Source organism: Dunckerocampus dactyliophorus, chromosome 6 (genome assembly GCF_027744805.1).
Source record: "Dunckerocampus dactyliophorus isolate RoL2022-P2 chromosome 6, RoL_Ddac_1.1, whole genome shotgun sequence".
Taxonomy (NCBI): domain Eukaryota; kingdom Metazoa; phylum Chordata; class Actinopteri; order Syngnathiformes; family Syngnathidae; genus Dunckerocampus; species Dunckerocampus dactyliophorus.
The window spans coordinates 8143282-8160520 of NC_072824.1; the positions used below are offsets into that span (position 1 = coordinate 8143282).

At 43.8% G+C, this 17239-nt stretch overlaps 1 protein-coding gene across 1 annotated transcript; it reads right to left on the minus strand.

The window, feature by feature from the left end:
- Positions 1-7403: 7403 nt before the first annotated feature.
- Positions 7404-11774, minus strand: LOC129182780 (serine protease HTRA1B-like). The gene is made up of 13 exons (XM_054779281.1): positions 11693-11774; positions 10744-10823; positions 10440-10592; positions 10099-10365; positions 9902-9992; positions 9726-9819; positions 9558-9656; positions 9030-9182; positions 8862-8894; positions 8676-8760; positions 8560-8614; positions 8391-8486; positions 7404-8289 (listed from the first exon to the last, which is right to left on the minus strand). Exons 2-13 carry the CDS (start codon positions 10787-10789, stop codon positions 8127-8129), a joined length of 1335 nt encoding a protein of 444 aa, XP_054635256.1. The 5' UTR covers positions 10790-10823; positions 11693-11774; the 3' UTR covers positions 7404-8126.
- Between the last annotated feature and the right edge of the window lie 5465 nt (positions 11775-17239).

Sequence of the window (17239 nt, forward strand, 5' to 3'; positions counted from 1 at the left end):
ACGGGGTTTTCATTGGAATAGCAACTGTATGGTTCCCTTTGTAAGTTACATCTTGGCACATTCTGTAGTTCGTATTAAAAGTTGAGAGTTAGTTGGCGAAGGACAGACGTTGAGTGAAGTGGAATTGCACCGCATGATGAAAACCTTGGACAAACAATCAGAGAGAGAACGCAAAGCCAATGCAACGGCCGGGAGCCGCGAGTTGTCGATGTTAAACTTTGATGCCTCTCGCAAGCGAAGCGGTGAAAGTACAATGTGGCGAGTAGCGGTAATAGGCCAAGGAAGGAGGAAGTGAGGCGGGGAATAAGGGCTTGGAAAATGTAGAGAATGAGGCATAGTCTTGTTGAGACGGCAGCAGTGCAGTGGTGGTGGTGGTGAGTTGGTTAAGAGAGCGGGAGAAGGTTATCCATGATTTAACGCCTTTGGGGGATGCTGAGATGAGCCGTGCCAGTTCAGGCAACCGTGATTGCTGCCTGCCGCCGTTCGAGGCTCGGGCCTTTCAGCTCATTTCATCATGGAGCTCCTAATGAGGCCCCAGCCCTGTTCCCCGAAGCACGGTGGGGCTCTAGCGTGGAGGATCGGTACATCAGCAACAACAGGTTCTAGCTAAAGTGAGTGAGGGATAGAGGGCTGGAAAGGGATGGGGGGAGGGGTGTCGCTCCAGGGCGAGTCACTTTGTCCTGAGGCTGTGTGAAAAGGTCACCGCCCCTGAAGACTAACCACAGGCACCTGCTGTAGGGCGTCTGCGGGGAAGAGTTGTTTTTGTTCAAACAGGAAGTGGCAGGTTAAGAGGAGCGTGTCCACTCCAAATATGTTTTCCAAAACCAAAATAGCTTGCTTTTGTTTGGACTTTGCTCCCAACTTTCCTTGTCAAAGTATTTCTAAATCCGGAACAGACATGTTTTTGTCTGGTTTCATAAGAATTAAACATATTGAGGGAGTCGCCTTAGATCTCTGTCAAATCCATGCAGGAGGACACAGTCAAGCCGGTGCCGTATGGGTGTCTCCCCTAATGAGGGGCGGCTCCAGGGGATATGAAAGGCAGAGCGCTAGGGGTGGGTGACAGGGGGATGGGGCAAGGGGCTGGCTGGTGGGGCGACCTGTCTATTGGCCTTTTGTGCAGAGTTAATGATGCCACTAAATGTTCTTTTAAAAGACCACACCGTGATTCATGGCTTTCATTAGCGCCCATGTGCCAGGGTTGGCGTTTCTGTCCTCGCTTTCTCTTCCCTGTCGGCCAGCCACCCCCACTCCACAATCCCCAGCCCTTTTTTTACATAATGAAGGCCTGGAGATGAGGTGGCATGCTTGACCCTTAATCATACAAGGGGACTGTGGGGTGAGTTGGGAGAGGATTTCGGGGGGAGAGGAAGGAGAAAATCGGATGGTTGTTTGTCATAATCCTGCTCCCCATGGGGCCAGAGGTGCTTCTGCTCGGGTGACATCCAATAGCCCCTTTTACACAGAGCTTAAAAGCTGTTTTTTTGTTATTCAGTGCTTTTCACCACTGACACAGAATTGGGGGACGGAGTCGACCTACCAATTTAACAACTTCGGAGATAGTATCAAAGACGTAGCGGTGCCCAAGTGAAATGGTATCATGCAGCGCCAAAACCAGACGCTCACTTTTCCCAGCCAAGCAATTATCAGACAAGTACTCTCTGGTTGCCATATGTTATGTTCTGATATGCCACTCTGCTGGCTATAAAATGAATGAATAAATGAAAAATCAATAAAAAAGGTTACTGGATAAAATGTAGAAATCTAAAACACCAAATACAACAATACAATAATTATTCTGAATCTAAGCAGAACTATGGACAATTGAATTCTTACACCACTAGTTTTAAATACTTCACAACCAAATGGCGAACCAACAAAAATCTGTTGGTGTTTTTGTTTGGCGGGAAGAAGCAAAGACCACCACCAATATTAACTTTTAAGAAAATTGGGATAAAAGTAGTCATTTTCAGCAGTTTTCTGTGTAATCCTGTTAGCTAGCTAACACTTACGTTGCGAGAGCTTGTGTCTCGGGGAGTTTAAACACAGTGCCTCTCTCGCTGCCTGTTGAGGAGGCCACTCAATAAATAAATGATAGCTAAATTACACCCTGACATGCGGTATTTGTGCTTGCTTTGCACCGAATTACACTTGTTTACAACGAGTGCTAGCAGGTAGCGCGTCGCCTTAGACCGCTAACACACGAGAGATGATTTGAATAATTGATGGTAATACTCTCTGTGTAATTGTAGGCGACATGTTGCGTGCGTGAGTGTGTTGCTTTTTAAAAATGTAAAGCAGACCATGTCAGACAACAAGCACACACACATATGCATACATAGACAACAACATGGCTATGGACCAAGCCGGCTCCCGTATGGCAAAGAGCAGATTTTCCCTCAACCGGGGATGTGGACTTAATGTAGCTAAAGCAGGGGTGCCGCATACTGAAAAGTCAAAGAACACGGGGAACAATGGTTGATATTTTGTAAACCAACCCATGTAGATATGTTAAGAAATTGAATATATTTAAAGAAAATGCAGACTCCATCTGAAGCTTTGTGTTATACAGTAGGTGACAAAGCGTATTAGAAATATGTTAGAACTTTTTCTCCTTACAATACACTTTCTTGCTCAGTTTTTTACACATGCATGGTATAACTGCTGTTTTACCATGCACATGACAATAAAACTCTCTTGAATCTTGAATCTTGAATATTTAAACTTTATTCCCGTGAATCTTCTTTTCGGAATATTCTGACTTTATCCTAAAATATTAACATATAACATATTAACATGTATAACAGTTTTCCCAACCTTATTGCACATTTATTTCTTGTTTTGCTTTTTCTCATGCAAGTACGACTTTTGAAAAAAACATCCTTTTTTTGGTAAATTTTCCAACTTTATGCTTTTAGAATATTTTTTTCCTCATATTCCGACTTTATTCTTGTAAAATGCCAACTTTTGTCTTGTAAGATTACCACTTTTATTGCTTATTATTATAGCTTTAGTCTCCTAATATTTTGATGCCATTCTCATAAAATTACTGCTCTTTTCTTCCATATTTGCTGTTGGGGTTTTTTTGAAAGTTTTCCTTTTTATGCAGCGAGGGCCACAAATGGCCGCACTTCGGACGCTCCTGTTCTAAAGCACAGGTGTCAAACTCAGGGCCCGGGGCCAGATTTGGCCTTTCATATAGTTTTATGTGGCCTGCTAAAAGCCTGGAAATTTTACACATCAAACAGACACGTTTTTTAAAATTATTTTATTTAATTATTTTATTTGTATTAATATGAATGGTTATTCTTTTATGTTTAAATAGTTTTATAACTGTATACATTATATTACATAAAAAATACTTTAAAAACTGTTTTTTTAATTCCAAAAGACGCTTAAAGTGCTCCTGCCACATTAATCTGATTATTTTCGCTGTGAAAATTACAATGAAAGGCATATTTCCTATGTTAGATGTGTGCTCGAATGTTGACGTTTAGAAAGGTTTCATCACTAAAAACAGTCTCTGTGGAGCAGAGTGTGGAAGTGATGTCACAACCAGGACGACCCATTGTTTTAATTGTTTTCGTGTTGTGGTGGTGCATTTTTTGTTGAATTTCTGTTGTTATTTGGTATATTTTTTGGTATTGTGCCTGAGTGTTGTGTGGCAGGCTTTTGCTCAAACACACGAGCAAAATAAATAAATAAATAACATAAGTAAATAAACATATGGGTAATAATTAGGGCTGTCAAATGATTACAATTATAATCAAATTAATCACAGTTTAAATTAATTAATCATGATTAATCACCATTTGCAACTCTGTGTGAAATCTGGCAATTTTTACTGTATTTTATGAACAGAAAGATAAATAAGCAAAAAGGTAATGACAGGGCACCATTTTATATACAGTATGTGTATGTATTAACAGCTCGAAATGAACTGAACATTTAATTGATGCTAAAAGATACCACACGTTTGAAAACGTATTTGTCTAACACTAGTCTCTTCAATAGTAGCAGAACACGTTAATCACGCTATTATGAGCCATGAAGACACCAAGTAATTTAAGCTGAATTCATATGTTTTGAGTATAGATGTATTTCCTCGGATTTCCGGGCATACCTAAACGCATCAAATTGTACTTCTGCAGTAAGAGTTATGAGTTTTTCTGTTTATTTAGACCACACATACGCGCATAATAAAGAGGTTGTTGTGATTTTCAGAGTGTCAGTGAATGCATCTGGCGGTTGACTAGTGACAATGAGGAATTGTCGCTCCCAGGACGAGCGGAATAGAGACGTGTTTGTGAGTTGGAGGTGCATACATGGTGTTGGAACTGCACTGCTGTTGACGTTTTCAGGTCAGAATAAAGTGTCAGACTCGGTGTGACCGTGTGGGGACACTATGCTTACAGAGAGGTGTGGCTTGACATGATACGCATGCGTTAATGACGCTAAAAACTTTAACGTAGTAGTTACCGCTGTTAAAGCGCTATTTTTGACACCTCTAGTAATAATATGAGGCAGAGTGTGACGCCCCTGATCTAAGAGAGCCATCCTGTTAAAAAAAAAACAAAACCAATCCATTCTTTTTTTCCAAGGGGTAAACACAGATTATGGTCTAAACCTCCCGCAATGTGGGGTCATGGCCTTTTGTGGAACACAGGCGGGGCCTCTATTAGAAAAAGATCAGAGGGTTAGGCTAGCTATAGCTTCAATTGAATTAACAGGGATTATTTGGGAGCTGCCATTTTGGGAGAAATAAAGCCAGAAGGTGGGTGAAAGCATCTGTGTGAAGGCAGTTGGGTGTCTAACACATCCCATCATGCATAAATATTGAATAATTAAAGCTTCGAGCTGAGATGACCGCAGTAAAAAAAATGTTTTCTGTGTGTAGGTGAAACCTTGTGAGGTTGAGCATGGTGGCACTCTTTAGCTCAAAGCAGGTACAAAGTATTTCATTTTTTTTGTAACCCATTTGGTTCCGTCTTGAGCTTGAACCAGGGTCCGCTGAACGACAGTCGAGCCATCGAGCCAAAAGCCTGGCGGTGAGGTTTAGTGACGTACTAGTGATGTGCGATACCACTGATTTTGTTTCAGAGCCGATACTTTCACTGCATTCACACTGCCCAATTTGGACTTATTGTTAAAATTGTTAAAAAGTTTGGTAATTAATATGCAGACTTAAATCATAGCAATCATGAGTGGACAAAGAAGTGAAGCTGGAATTCAAGCCTTTCAAACAGAAGGATGCCAACATCCGTCTGGAATAAAAGATATGTAGCATGATTACTTATCTGTTTATCAGTGCTCATGTGAAACTTTATCAAAATGTAACCATGCAAAATACCTTTTTTAATGCACAGTTTATTATGTTCAATATTTCAAGTTATTTTAAGATGTAAAAAAGAGGTTTATGCATGTTTTAAGTGTATACAGTCAAACCTGTCTTAGCGGCCACCTTTATAGAATGGCCACCTGCCTATAGCAGCCACTGAAAAATCCCCCGCAGCAAATTTACATGTTATAGACCCTGTGTATAGCAGTCACCTGTTCAACGTGGCCAGCGGCCACCCATTTTGTCTCCCTTTGTCAATATCTGACCGCATATAGCGGCCAAATTACCAACTCAAGTAGAAGCTTCATGCACGAAAAAGTTTTGCTTTTCAATCAATGAAGCCGTCGCGTGTAGACTTTAATTACTGAGTCCTAGCTCAGTCACAATCATTCACAAGATCCACACAAACTGTCAGTTGTTCCACATAAAAAAGCCGTCTTCTTTTGAGCTTGCTATTTCCTGGTCAAACATGTAACTTTAAGAGCATTTGCACCAAAACATTACCGCAAAGTAGGCTGGGAACAGGACGTGCTCCCAGCGACGCTACAATAAAAAAAAAACATACGCTAGCGTGCATGCGGCAGCGGGAGCAAAACTGAGTTTGGTTGTACTTAATTGAAGTATTTTAGAATGTACTCACGTTATTTTTCATCAATCCTCATCCACAAATCCATCAAAGTCCTCATCTTCTGTATTCGACACAAACAAAGCCGTCTTCTTTTCCGTTCGCTACTAGTCTGTTAACTTGTCAGTGTTATTCAGCTCCGAAGCAAAGAAGGAAACTTCTCCTGTTGCTTCTGCCAACTTTATTTATTGAACGCGGCCACCAGACAGCAGCTCAGAACACACACACATCTCTCAGCATCGTCTCTCCTTCCTGCTTGCCCACAAGGCAAAGGTTAAACAAGCCCCACTACATAGCTGTCCAGCCAATGCCTGTAAGAAATGACACCGTTTATTTCCTGGTGTGCACTGGTCAATACTGTAATGCCGCTTGTTGTGGGGAAGGAGAGACTCACGTCGCCGATGCACTTTAATGGCTTTATTAACAGCGGAGAACACTGCAGGACTTTACATCCACGTCAACATAAACACACTTCCCAACTCTCTCGAAACTCACAGCTAGCACTGAGCCTAGCTCTCCTGCTCGGGACGCCCACCGTCACTTCCCGTCACTTCCTGATGAACTAAAGCTGTAATGACAACTCTACCGTATAAAAAGTAAAATATTAAAAACAAGCGTAAGACATTACTAGCACAGCTTTGTTCTGTGGGTCGTGGATATATTCTATCAGTTATTATTAAGCCTCTAGCTTCCTTTTAGTAAAAGTAAAAACCTTAAAAAAACAAGTAAAAACCTTGGCTATGATTGCACTACATTGTCATGTAGACCTACAAAGTACACTTGGAAGAACAAGAGGTGAATAAATGTATTGCAACTGATGTGAAACTGATGAGGGGTAGGATTAAATAAGCTTTGCTTCTTCCTACTCCTTTTTGGACATGCAAAATTGTGAATTGTACTATGTGATGTGCTACTGTTGACTCATGCATGTTCAGGATTAAAACCATGAACCATGATAATAACAAGCCTAGTAGTGCTGTACAACTTTTATCCGCAGTCTGCAGTGCCCTCTACTGGTCAACATTATTATTATTGTTATTTCCCCTTTTTTTCTTTTTTTTCCCTCTACTGGTCAACATTCAAACTGGACGCCAACCTGTCTATAGAGGCCACCTGTCTAGAGCGGCCACTTTTGCAGACTCCCTCTAGTGGCCGCTATAGACAAGTTTGACTGTATATTTAAGTGTATATAAATAGCTTCAGGTCAAATGTATGTGACTGTAAACCACTGATAGCATATTGTTTTTGAATGCTAAAGCTAAAGGGGCCATGTCTCCCTCTATCCCCATCCCAAATTACATCCGTGGTTGGAGTCGATGGCAGGAGTTTGTTGTAAAAGTTTGTTGGTCAGAAGAACCAATAAAAAGTCTTTTAAAGTTGTTGTCCTAAGAATAATTAAACAATAATATGTTTTTTTTCATCAAGGACCTGTCAAAGTGATTTTCAGTTGCACAGAAAGAAAGTTTATTGCAGGGTTATGCAAGGGCAGTATACAAATACAAAACCACACAAAGCAGTTTTAATAGTACTTGGCAAAATGTGTAAAAAGTTGCTAATTACTACTAGTCCCGATATCGACCTGGAGTTGACCTTGAAAAGTGGGACAAATGTTTGGTAAAAAGAGTCGTGTGTCAAAAATAAGAAACGGGGAAAACGTTTGGTCAAAAGAGGAAAGTGCCAATGTGTGTGTGTGTGTGTGTGTGTGTGGGGTATAAAAAGAATAAGTGCACTAATAGTAATTAGCAAAAATAGTAAAACACAAAAATGAGAAGATTGTAATATGATTTCAAATGAACACACAAAGAGTGTAGGCCATGCCGTGGTCCCTCGCCCCGTGCTGCTCTCCAGGTCCTCATTTTACTGCATTCAGCTAATATGACTACTGATTCAAACATGGAATAGTTGACAAATATTGTAGCTATACTGTATATGTGTGGATTTGCTTGGCACATACAGTATGCATGTAGAAACTCTTAGCATGACAGATAGCCCTCCTTCTTCCTACCACCTATCAGGGCTCAGTGTTAAATTGAAAAGGAAGACAGTTAGTAACCACCATAAACTCAGGAGGTGTTCCACGGTGCCAGTCTAACTGTAGCAGCTCGTGGAAACGCTCAGGGCGGGTGGCGGTAGCACTCGCCGAATTGCTTGGAGGTTCAAGGGTCAATCTCCTTTGGGCACGATGAAGAGAGTGACGTTCTTGTTGCCCCGCATCAGTAGCACGTGAAGCGCGTCGTCTTGCACGATGGCGGCGTAGACGTCACTGGCGGATGTCACACGCTTGTCGTTGATGCCGACGATGACATCCCCCCTCTGCAGACCGGCGCTGTGTTGCAAACAGACAAAAAAACACATTAAAACACAACAAACACAGCTTTTTGGACCCGCCTCCTCCTCTGATACAATCAGTGTGTCACGAGTGCTTACGCCTTGGCGGGAGACCCGCTGTAGGAGCCCACGACGTAAGCACCAGAGGTGACATCTGGGAAGTCCCACTGTCCCACCTTGAGCTCCTTGGCCAACCTGAACACACCACAACAAGCGTCATCATCATCATCATCATCAACTTGTGTGTGCGTGTGTGTGAGACGCTTACGTGGGTGTGAGGCTAATCATCCTGGCGCCGATGTACTTCTCTCTGCCGTTTATCCCTGCTCAAAACAACACAAATGTTCATCCTCATGTTGACACCAGTGTGAAGGCTGCACCAACCTTTGATCTTGTCCAGGCTTTCTCTGATGAAGTTGGTGGTCAAAGAAGTTGCATCACCCCTGATGAAGCCGACCACTTGTCCATCCTATAGGATAAAAACAACCTCATGGATTAAAGAACCTTAGCAGCGCTTCAGATGAGTTTGGTGTGGAGGAGCTGAGTTGAAGGTCAGAAGACGTCACTCACCAAGGTGACAAGTGGACCATCTGGGGTGCCGCACTGTCAGAAAACACAGAACAAAATCAAGGCTTATTTCAAACCTTGAATAAATTGAAAGACGTCATCACGACCAGCATCAGAACCTGAACAGCACCAAACCAACACTCCAATAAAAGCAGGTATCACGTGACTCACCCCGCTGATCTCTTCCATTTCGATGTGTCTGCCATCCAGTTCCTTGATGGTCCCAAACAGGGTTCCATTCCAGTTCCACTTGTACATGGCCAGCAGCGTCTCACCAAGCTGAAGGTCCGCCGAGTCGCCGAGCCGAACAAATGGCAGTTTGGTCTGAGATGACAACAAGAGTTAGCTTACGTTAGCATAGACCGTGCAGACGAGCTACTGTACATCCGAAAGCAGGGGTGTCCAAACTGCTTTTTATTTTCAGCCCGCAGCTCATTTTTTTATGGGCCCTCTGCATATTGTAAAAATCATTATTACTGAGCTTAATTGACGTTTGTAACATCTTATATGCTACTGAAGCTAGCTTAGCATGCATTCACCTACATTGAATTGATTTTAGCATCTTAAATGTACAAAATGTGTCAAAGCAGCCCCACCCCACCCCATTTTTTCTGCATGTGGCCCCCACCAGAAAAGGTTTGGACACCCCTGACTTCAAGAGACAACAAATGGACAAGCAGCCTCATGGATGTCACTCACAGTTGTGTTGATCTTGATCACAGCGTGGCCATGGGTCAGGTCTAAGTCTTTGATCTCTCCGTCAAACATGGCACCACTCGTCAGGTTCACCTGCAGGTTCTGCACATTATGTCACATCATCAGGTCCTGCCCACCTTTACTTTCTTCCTATTGGCCACGACGGCCTACCTTTACAAGCCTCTTCTCGCTGAACCAGAAGTTGTCAACGACGACCAGTCCGTCCTCAGACACGATGAAGCCAGGAGAGTACTCGTGATAGCCCCTACATGGGAAGAGGGCATCTGAGTGAAGGTGACTACTGTCATGCATTGTGTTGTTGTTTTGTAATGTTGCGTTCTTTATACCAGTATGTGAAACGGACGTGAACGATGGCGGCTGCCACCTTTTTCACCGTGTCAGACAAGGTGTAGCGAAGACCGTCCAGGTTGTGTGGGCCTGATGGATGGGGACAGTGTCAGTCACATCACCAACACCTGTGCAGGTTTTGCAATCTAAGACAAAGACTACAAAGACGGAGGAGCAAAAGCAGGACAGAATTAACTGGATTGATGCGCGTCAACGTTCAGGCTGAAGGGCGGCGACATGGTGGTCCTGTTCCTCGCCAGCGCGCACGTGTAGTTGCCGGAATCGCTCGCAGTCAGGGGGCCCAACTTCAGAGCTGGGCCAGATTCACCGAGGAGGTAGCCATCTCGGTACCAGAGGACTTCCGGCTGGAGGAAGGAGAAGGCGGAAGTGCATCTCAGGGTCACTCTGTCACCCTCGCTCACATGGGCGGGGGCGGAGCTTAAAACCACCATCTGAGTGTCATCTAGCGGAGAGCAGAGGACGTTGGTGTTAAAGGCTCAGACACTGGTTACATCATCATCAGGTGGGAAGTGGTACCGGTGATGTTGATCTGGATGCCCTCGGACATGGCAAAACTTTGCACGGGGTCGGAAGCTTCCTCCCACAAGAGGGAGTTGTTTGTCTTGTTGGTGTCACGGGTCTGAAGTGTGAGGTTTCCAGGACTGCCCAACACACACATGATGATGTTACCTGAGCACATGAAGGGGTTGTCCAGGTTCAAAGTTCACAGCAAAGACCAAAGACCGTCAACACTCTGTGTGTGAATGTCACGACGTTCCAGCTACTTGATTTACTGCGCATACGCTAGCATGATGTGACAGCACGCACGTCAATCACTCACCTGTCACGAGCAACAAGAGCATCATCTCTGGACGCCAAGCAAACATCCTGACTGGTGGACTGTGTTACGTCAAAATGGACCTGAAAACCCAAACAAGCCATCAAATGCACTTATGAGGGACGGGGGAGCTTAAAAAGTATGATGATGATGATGTTATAGCGTTTATGCTAGTATCATGATATGACTGATGATATTCTGTCATGTTAGCAAAATGGCATGGGCGAGGACATGGGCGAGGACATGGGCGAGGACATGGGCGAGGACAGTGAAAGTGCTTGTTTTTACTCAGAAGAGGGCAGTGAATATGCTTGTGCAACTTGGAACATCATGTACACAACAAGGGAGATTTTATTCATTTTTATTCACAAATAGGTTTCTCAACAGTTTTTGCAAGGGCAATAATGATAGATTTATTTGGAGTTACTTCATAGTTAGCAAATCAAATGATTCCGTAAGACAGAACAGTAAGCATGCTAGCATTAGTTAGAGCGTTTGCATTGCTATCAATTGCTGTCACCCCCCAAATACACACACACACACACACACACACACACATACGGCCACACCACCCGCAACACCAGGACAGCAGGGCAGGTCCCACACCAGGAGACCACACCCCAGTGGCCACAGTAGCACGCCCCCCGCCCCACACAAAGCCTTGAAACATCTTGGAACATCACTACTGTACAAACAACAGCATTTTATTCACTTCAAGTCATCACCATTGTAGCTAAGCATCAACAATAAATACATCCATTGCAAGTAATTCACTCATGCATGCCGTTGATGAGCTTATAAAGCCCAGGCCCATAAAAATAATATATCAATTTAAAATAAATGAATGAATCAATAAAAACATACACAGCACACATCAGTACGCTTGATTTAAGGCTATCAAGCTAACCAGAAAAGCTCCTCCAAATAGTGTGTCAAAAAAAAAAAAACTTACGGGAGTTGAGTTGTTCTGAGGAGCGTGTGTGGAACGACCCTTTCAGGAGGTTGTGTGTCGAGGTGAACGGCGAGCTCTCATTATATACAAGTTTTCAGTGACATCACAATCGCATGACTGCTTTGACACGTGTTAATGTTGGCTCAGGTGAATGCTCGGAGAATGCTGACTCAGCACTTTTATCTATGAAATAACAAAAATAATTGTTGCAAGTCTTAACCGGACACAAGGTTGTAATCGCGTCTCGCTAATCAGCAGGTGTTATGGAAATATGTCAAGTGCGACACGAGGTCGGAGATTTGGATAAAGGCTACCCCCACATACTGTATATGGGGACCTAATAGACAAAAGAGGATAGATGACTTCATAGACGCAGTGTACAATATGAGCTTATATCCTACAGTCACATGACCAAGCAAATATGTATTCAGGCATTCCATCTTCCCAAATGAGAGGAGGATGACGATATGATGAGGAAGCAGATCTGATGAGGTCAGATCGGAAGCACTTCTAGCGTGAGTCTGGCCAGCAGTCGGACTTCTAGGTTTTGCAAACCATTATGCCAACCTGTTGTCTCAAGGTTGTGCTCTTTCCTTACATGGTCAAAACACACGACTGCCAGTCTATAGAATCATGGCAGTCAATCAGTCTAGCATCTTTGAGGCTTTGGACATTTTCCCAAACATTGTCCACATCTAGAGAGACTGGCGCATGCACAGGGGCCTCACTAAGATCCTATGGTGGGCCTGTTGGGGGATCCTGTTCCCTGGAGTCACCCTGTATGTGTGTATGTGGGGTTTTATGGCACTTGATTTACTGGCATGAATGACATTCCAAGCTGATATATTAGGCCTGCCACGATAATCAATAAATCAATTAACTCCACAATAGATAAAAACTAACTTGATCATTTTGCCGGCCTCGATATATTGACATGTGCATGCGTGTTTGTTTTCCTCCTCTCTTGCTAACAAACAGGCTGGATGACAAGACGCGTGTGTTCAATTTATTTTATTGATAACATTACATAACGTTAAATGCTCTTGATCTTTTGATACAGTGTACTTGCATTATTATGCCATACATTAATGAAAAAATGGTCCCAAAATAATGTTGGCAATAATAACGTTTATCGGAAATAATTTGTCGGACAATTATCGTCCAGCAAAATGTATCGTGAAAGGCCTATGATACATTATTGTTTGCTATTCAGGCTGCTGGAGGAACTCTCTCCATTAGTGCCTCACACATTCCTAGAACATGTGGAGTTATACCACAAATGTCCTTCCATCCATTTTCTATGCCGGTTATCCTCACTAGGGTCATGGGGGTATGCTGGAGCCTACACCCTGGACTGGTCGCCAGCCAATCACAGACAACAAATGTCAGATAATGCAGTCTGAAGAAAGAATACAATCATACCATAACAAACCACTGTTCCACACTCGTTGTTCATATATTTCCTCATGATTGTATTTGCTCATGTGTTTAGTAGTAGTAGTGTGTGTCATTTGGTGGGCCACAAACAAAAAATTTTGTTGAGGGCCACAAAAAGCCTAGAACTGGCCCTGCCCTAAAAACAAGAAGTTACATACACTGCTCGGCCCTTCGCCTGTCGCACCTCCTCAAGCGTGCTTTGGGTCAGATGCAGGGTCATCAGCTGGTGCCACCTTTCACTGATGTTTCTTTGCCAGCGTAGCTACAGGTGGGGCTGGCAAGTGGCTTCCTCAGGAACGTCTCCCTTCATGATGTCTGGTCTCAGAATTGACTGCACAATCTAGCTGGGGAAGATGAGTTGCCCGCAAAGGAGGATGAGCGTCTCCCATGCCTTTCCAGGGGTCGGCAGCGATCTTATCTTCTCTTGTAATGGCTTCTGGTGGATCTCTCCCAGTCAGATGAAGAAAACCCTTGACGTTTGGTTGCCTGATTGGTTGTGTCGCCATCTCTAACGCCTCTGTGCAATTGGCACACCACATGATGACAGGATGTGTTGGAGGCCTGCATTCTGTTTTTTCCCGCACAGGGAGCATTTGTCCTCTTTTCCAAACCACGCTGAGAGGTGTTGTGAGCAAGGAAGGGTGTCCTACTGAGGGGCTTGCCAGACTTCCTTCCAGATAAGGACCCCGTGGAAGGTGCCCGCACTCCCAGCTCGCCCTGGGACACAGGTTTGATGAGGCAACGCTCGAGCTCAATCATGGCCGTCATTCTCTGAAAATGGTGACTCAGCACTTTGCTGTCTAGGAAGTAAGTAACAAAAGTGATTGTTGCAAATTGGTTAACTGGAAACAATGGTGGCAATCGCATCTTGCTTATCAGCAAGTGTAAGGGAAATATGTCAGAGAAAGAAACGAGTCTGGGACGCAAGGTCAGGGAGAGTTCACATCTCTGTATTAACCATTTGGTCAAGTGGGCCACGCTCATTGATAATATATTCACTTGACTTTGATAGCAATACAAATGAACAGTCTTTTAATCAATAACACTAGTGATCATCTACTCAATTTACAAATATACAAAGGAGCAAGAGTGACAGAAAGACATTCAGAAGACTGTACACAGAGAACAGTATTCACAATTTGAAGAATGACTTAAGAGATCAAACTTGGGATTATGTGTGCAATGAAAAAGATGTTGATGCAGCATATGAACATTTTCTGAGCATGTATTTGACTATATATTAGGGGTGTAACGATCATCCACTACATTGATGCATCGATTAATATTCCTATGATCCAACTACATCGATCTGTGTTCAGCAAGTTGCCGTTCCAGATGACATATTTCGATCTAACATTGTTTAGAAGGTAATCAATCCATTGAATCGATACAAGGAAATAATGCATTGGATTTAAGCACGGCAGGCTTTATATGGATGTGTTTTTTTAGCACTTTTAATGATAAAGACGTCGTCTTCCGGGTATGTGGTGGTTATGGGAGTTGTAGTGGAGCTGTACTTCATTCAGTATTCATATTTAACTCATCTGTCCTTATTTGAAACTCCATTTAAGTGACATTTAAGATTCAAGATTCAAGATTCAAGAGAGTTTTATTGTCATGTGCATAGTAAAACAGCAGTTATACCATGCAATGAAAATCTTATTCTGTTCATTCTCCCAAGAAAAGAAAGAAAACAAATGAAAGAATAAGAACATAAGAAACATAAACACATAAACATATATACCAATAAATTAAGCAACAACAACAGAAGAGACATTAATACAAGTAAATAATACAAATAAATAAATAAGTAAATAGAGTGCTATGAGTGTGTGCGTGTGTTGCGTGCGGTGTGTGTGAGTGCTTCGTTGAGGAGCCTGATGGCCTGTGGGTAAAAGCTGTTTGCCAGCCTTGTGGTCCTGGACTTCAAACTCCTGTAGCGTCTGCCTGACGGTAGGAGTGTGAATAATGAGTGTTGTGGATGTGTGCTGTCCTTGATGAGGTTGTGTGTTCTTCGTAGGACTCTAGTTTTATAAATGTCTTGCAGTGAGGGGAGGGCTGCCCCAACAATGTTCTGTGAGGTCTTGATCACCCGCTGGAGTGCCTTCCTATCACGTGTTGTACAGTTACCGTACCAAACAGTGATGGAGGCGGTAAGGACACTTTCGATAGTGCATCTGTAGAAGCAACTAAGGATTGTGGTGGACATGCCAAATTTCCTCAGTCTTCTCAGGAAGTACAGTCTCCTTTGGGACTTCTTCATAATTTGTTGGGTGTTGTGAGACCAGGTGAGGTCCTCGCTGATGTGTGTGCCAAGGAACTTGAAGGTTTTCACCCTCTCCACCTCAGTCTCATCAATAAACAGGGGTCTATGCGGCTCCTTTTCCCTTGTTCTTGGGTCAATGATCATCTCTTTAGTCTTATCTGTATTGAGAAGGAGATTGTTATCACGACACCAAGCTATGAGGTCCGCCACCTCTCTTCTGTATGATGTTTCAACACCACCAGTGATCAGTCCGATGACTGTGGTGTCATCCGCAAATTTAATGATGCTGGTGTTGTTCTGGGAGGCCACGCAATTGTAGGTGAAGAGCGTGTAGAGGAGTGGACTCAGCACACACCCCTGTGGGGTCCCAGTGCTCACAATTCTTGAGCTGGATGTGCGATTGTGGACTCTGACTGACTGGGGCCTGCCTGTGAGAAAGTTAAACACCCAGTTACAGAGGGAGGGAGACAGGCCAAGTGTGAGGAGCTTATTTGTGAGTTTGTGGGGGCAGACTGTATTAAAAGCAGAGCTATAGTCTATAAATAGCATTCTGACGTATGTGTCCTGGCCCTGTAGGTGAGAAAGGGCTGTGTGGATGGCAGTGTTGACTGCATCATCCGTGGACCGGTTCTGGCGATATGCAAACTGTAGAGGGTCCACAGTTGCCGCCGGGATGCTCTTTTTGATGTGGGTCATGACTATTCTTTCAAAGCACTTCATAACAATAGGAGTGAGTGCTATAGGGCGATAGTCATTCAAGCAGGTCACGTTGCTCTTCTTGGGTACGGGCACTATGGTGGTGGACTTAAAGCATGTCGGTACAGATGCTTGTGCAAGCGACAGGTTAAATATGTCAGCAAGCACATCAGCTAGCTCTGATGAGCAAACCCGAAGTGCACGTCCTGGGATGTTGTCTGGCCCTGCTGCTTTTCGTGGGTTTGTTTTGTTTAGAACCCTGCGCACATCAGCTGATGTCACCATGAGAGGTGAGTCCTGTGTTCTCCCCAGGTTCAGCCACCCTCTCTGCTCATCAGGAGTTTGGGTGTCAAAGCGGGCATAGAACTCGTTCAGCTCATCTGGAAGTGTGGTTTGGCTGGACGTGGCTACGCTACTCTGCTGTCGATAGTCTGTGATGTGCTGGAGCCCCGCCCACATGCGCCGAGGGTCTGAGGTGGAATAGTAGCCCTCCAGCTTCTGTCTGTACTGTCTTTTGGCCTCCCGTATGGACCTCCTCAGGTCATATCTGGCCTTTTTGTAGTCATCAGCGGTGCCCATGACAAATGCAGTCGAACGAGCACGTAGCTTAGCCCTTACATCACAGTTCATCCACTGTTTTTGTTTAGGGTATTTTCTGTAATACTTGGTGGTGGTAACAGTCTCTATGCATGTGCTAATGTAGCCAGTAACAGCAGAAGCATATTCATCCAAATCAACAGTACATTCTTCCCTCCCCGCTGCAGTTTTAAACACATCCCAGTTTGTGCAGCCAAAGCAGTCCTGAAGTACTTGATCAGTTTCTTCATTCCACACTTTAACTGCTGTACGTACAGGGGGAGCTTTTTTAAGAAGTTGTCTGTATGTTGGATAAAGGAATATAGAGATGTGGTCAGCCTTTCCAAAGTGGGGTCTTGGAACAGCCTTCAAAGCACCTTTCATGTTGCAGTAGACTTGGTCCAGGATGTTATTTTCCCTTGTGGGAAAGCTCACATGCTGGTAATATTTGGGGAGGACAGTCCTGAGGTTACAGTGGTTGAAATCGCCAGATATAATAAATACAGCGTCTGGGTGTTTGGTCTCGTGTTTATCGATGATGTCATGCAGGAGGCCTAGTGCATTAGCACTGT

What these genes read in the sequence shown, in the direction of transcription:
- LOC129182780 (XM_054779281.1), bottom strand. Translation starts at nt 10,789, where the DNA reads ATGTTTGCTTGGCGTCCAGAGATGATGCTCTTGTTGCTCGTGACAG. An exon ending in CATCCAGATCAACATCACCG is followed by an intron (nt 10,366 to 10,439) that starts GTACCACTTCCC and finishes GCTCTCCGCTAG; the next exon opens with ATGACACTCAGATGGTGGTT. An exon ending in AAGCCTGGACAAGATCAAAG is followed by an intron (nt 8,615 to 8,675) that starts GTTGGTGCAGCC and finishes TGTTTTGAGCAG; the next exon opens with GGATAAACGGCAGAGAGAAG.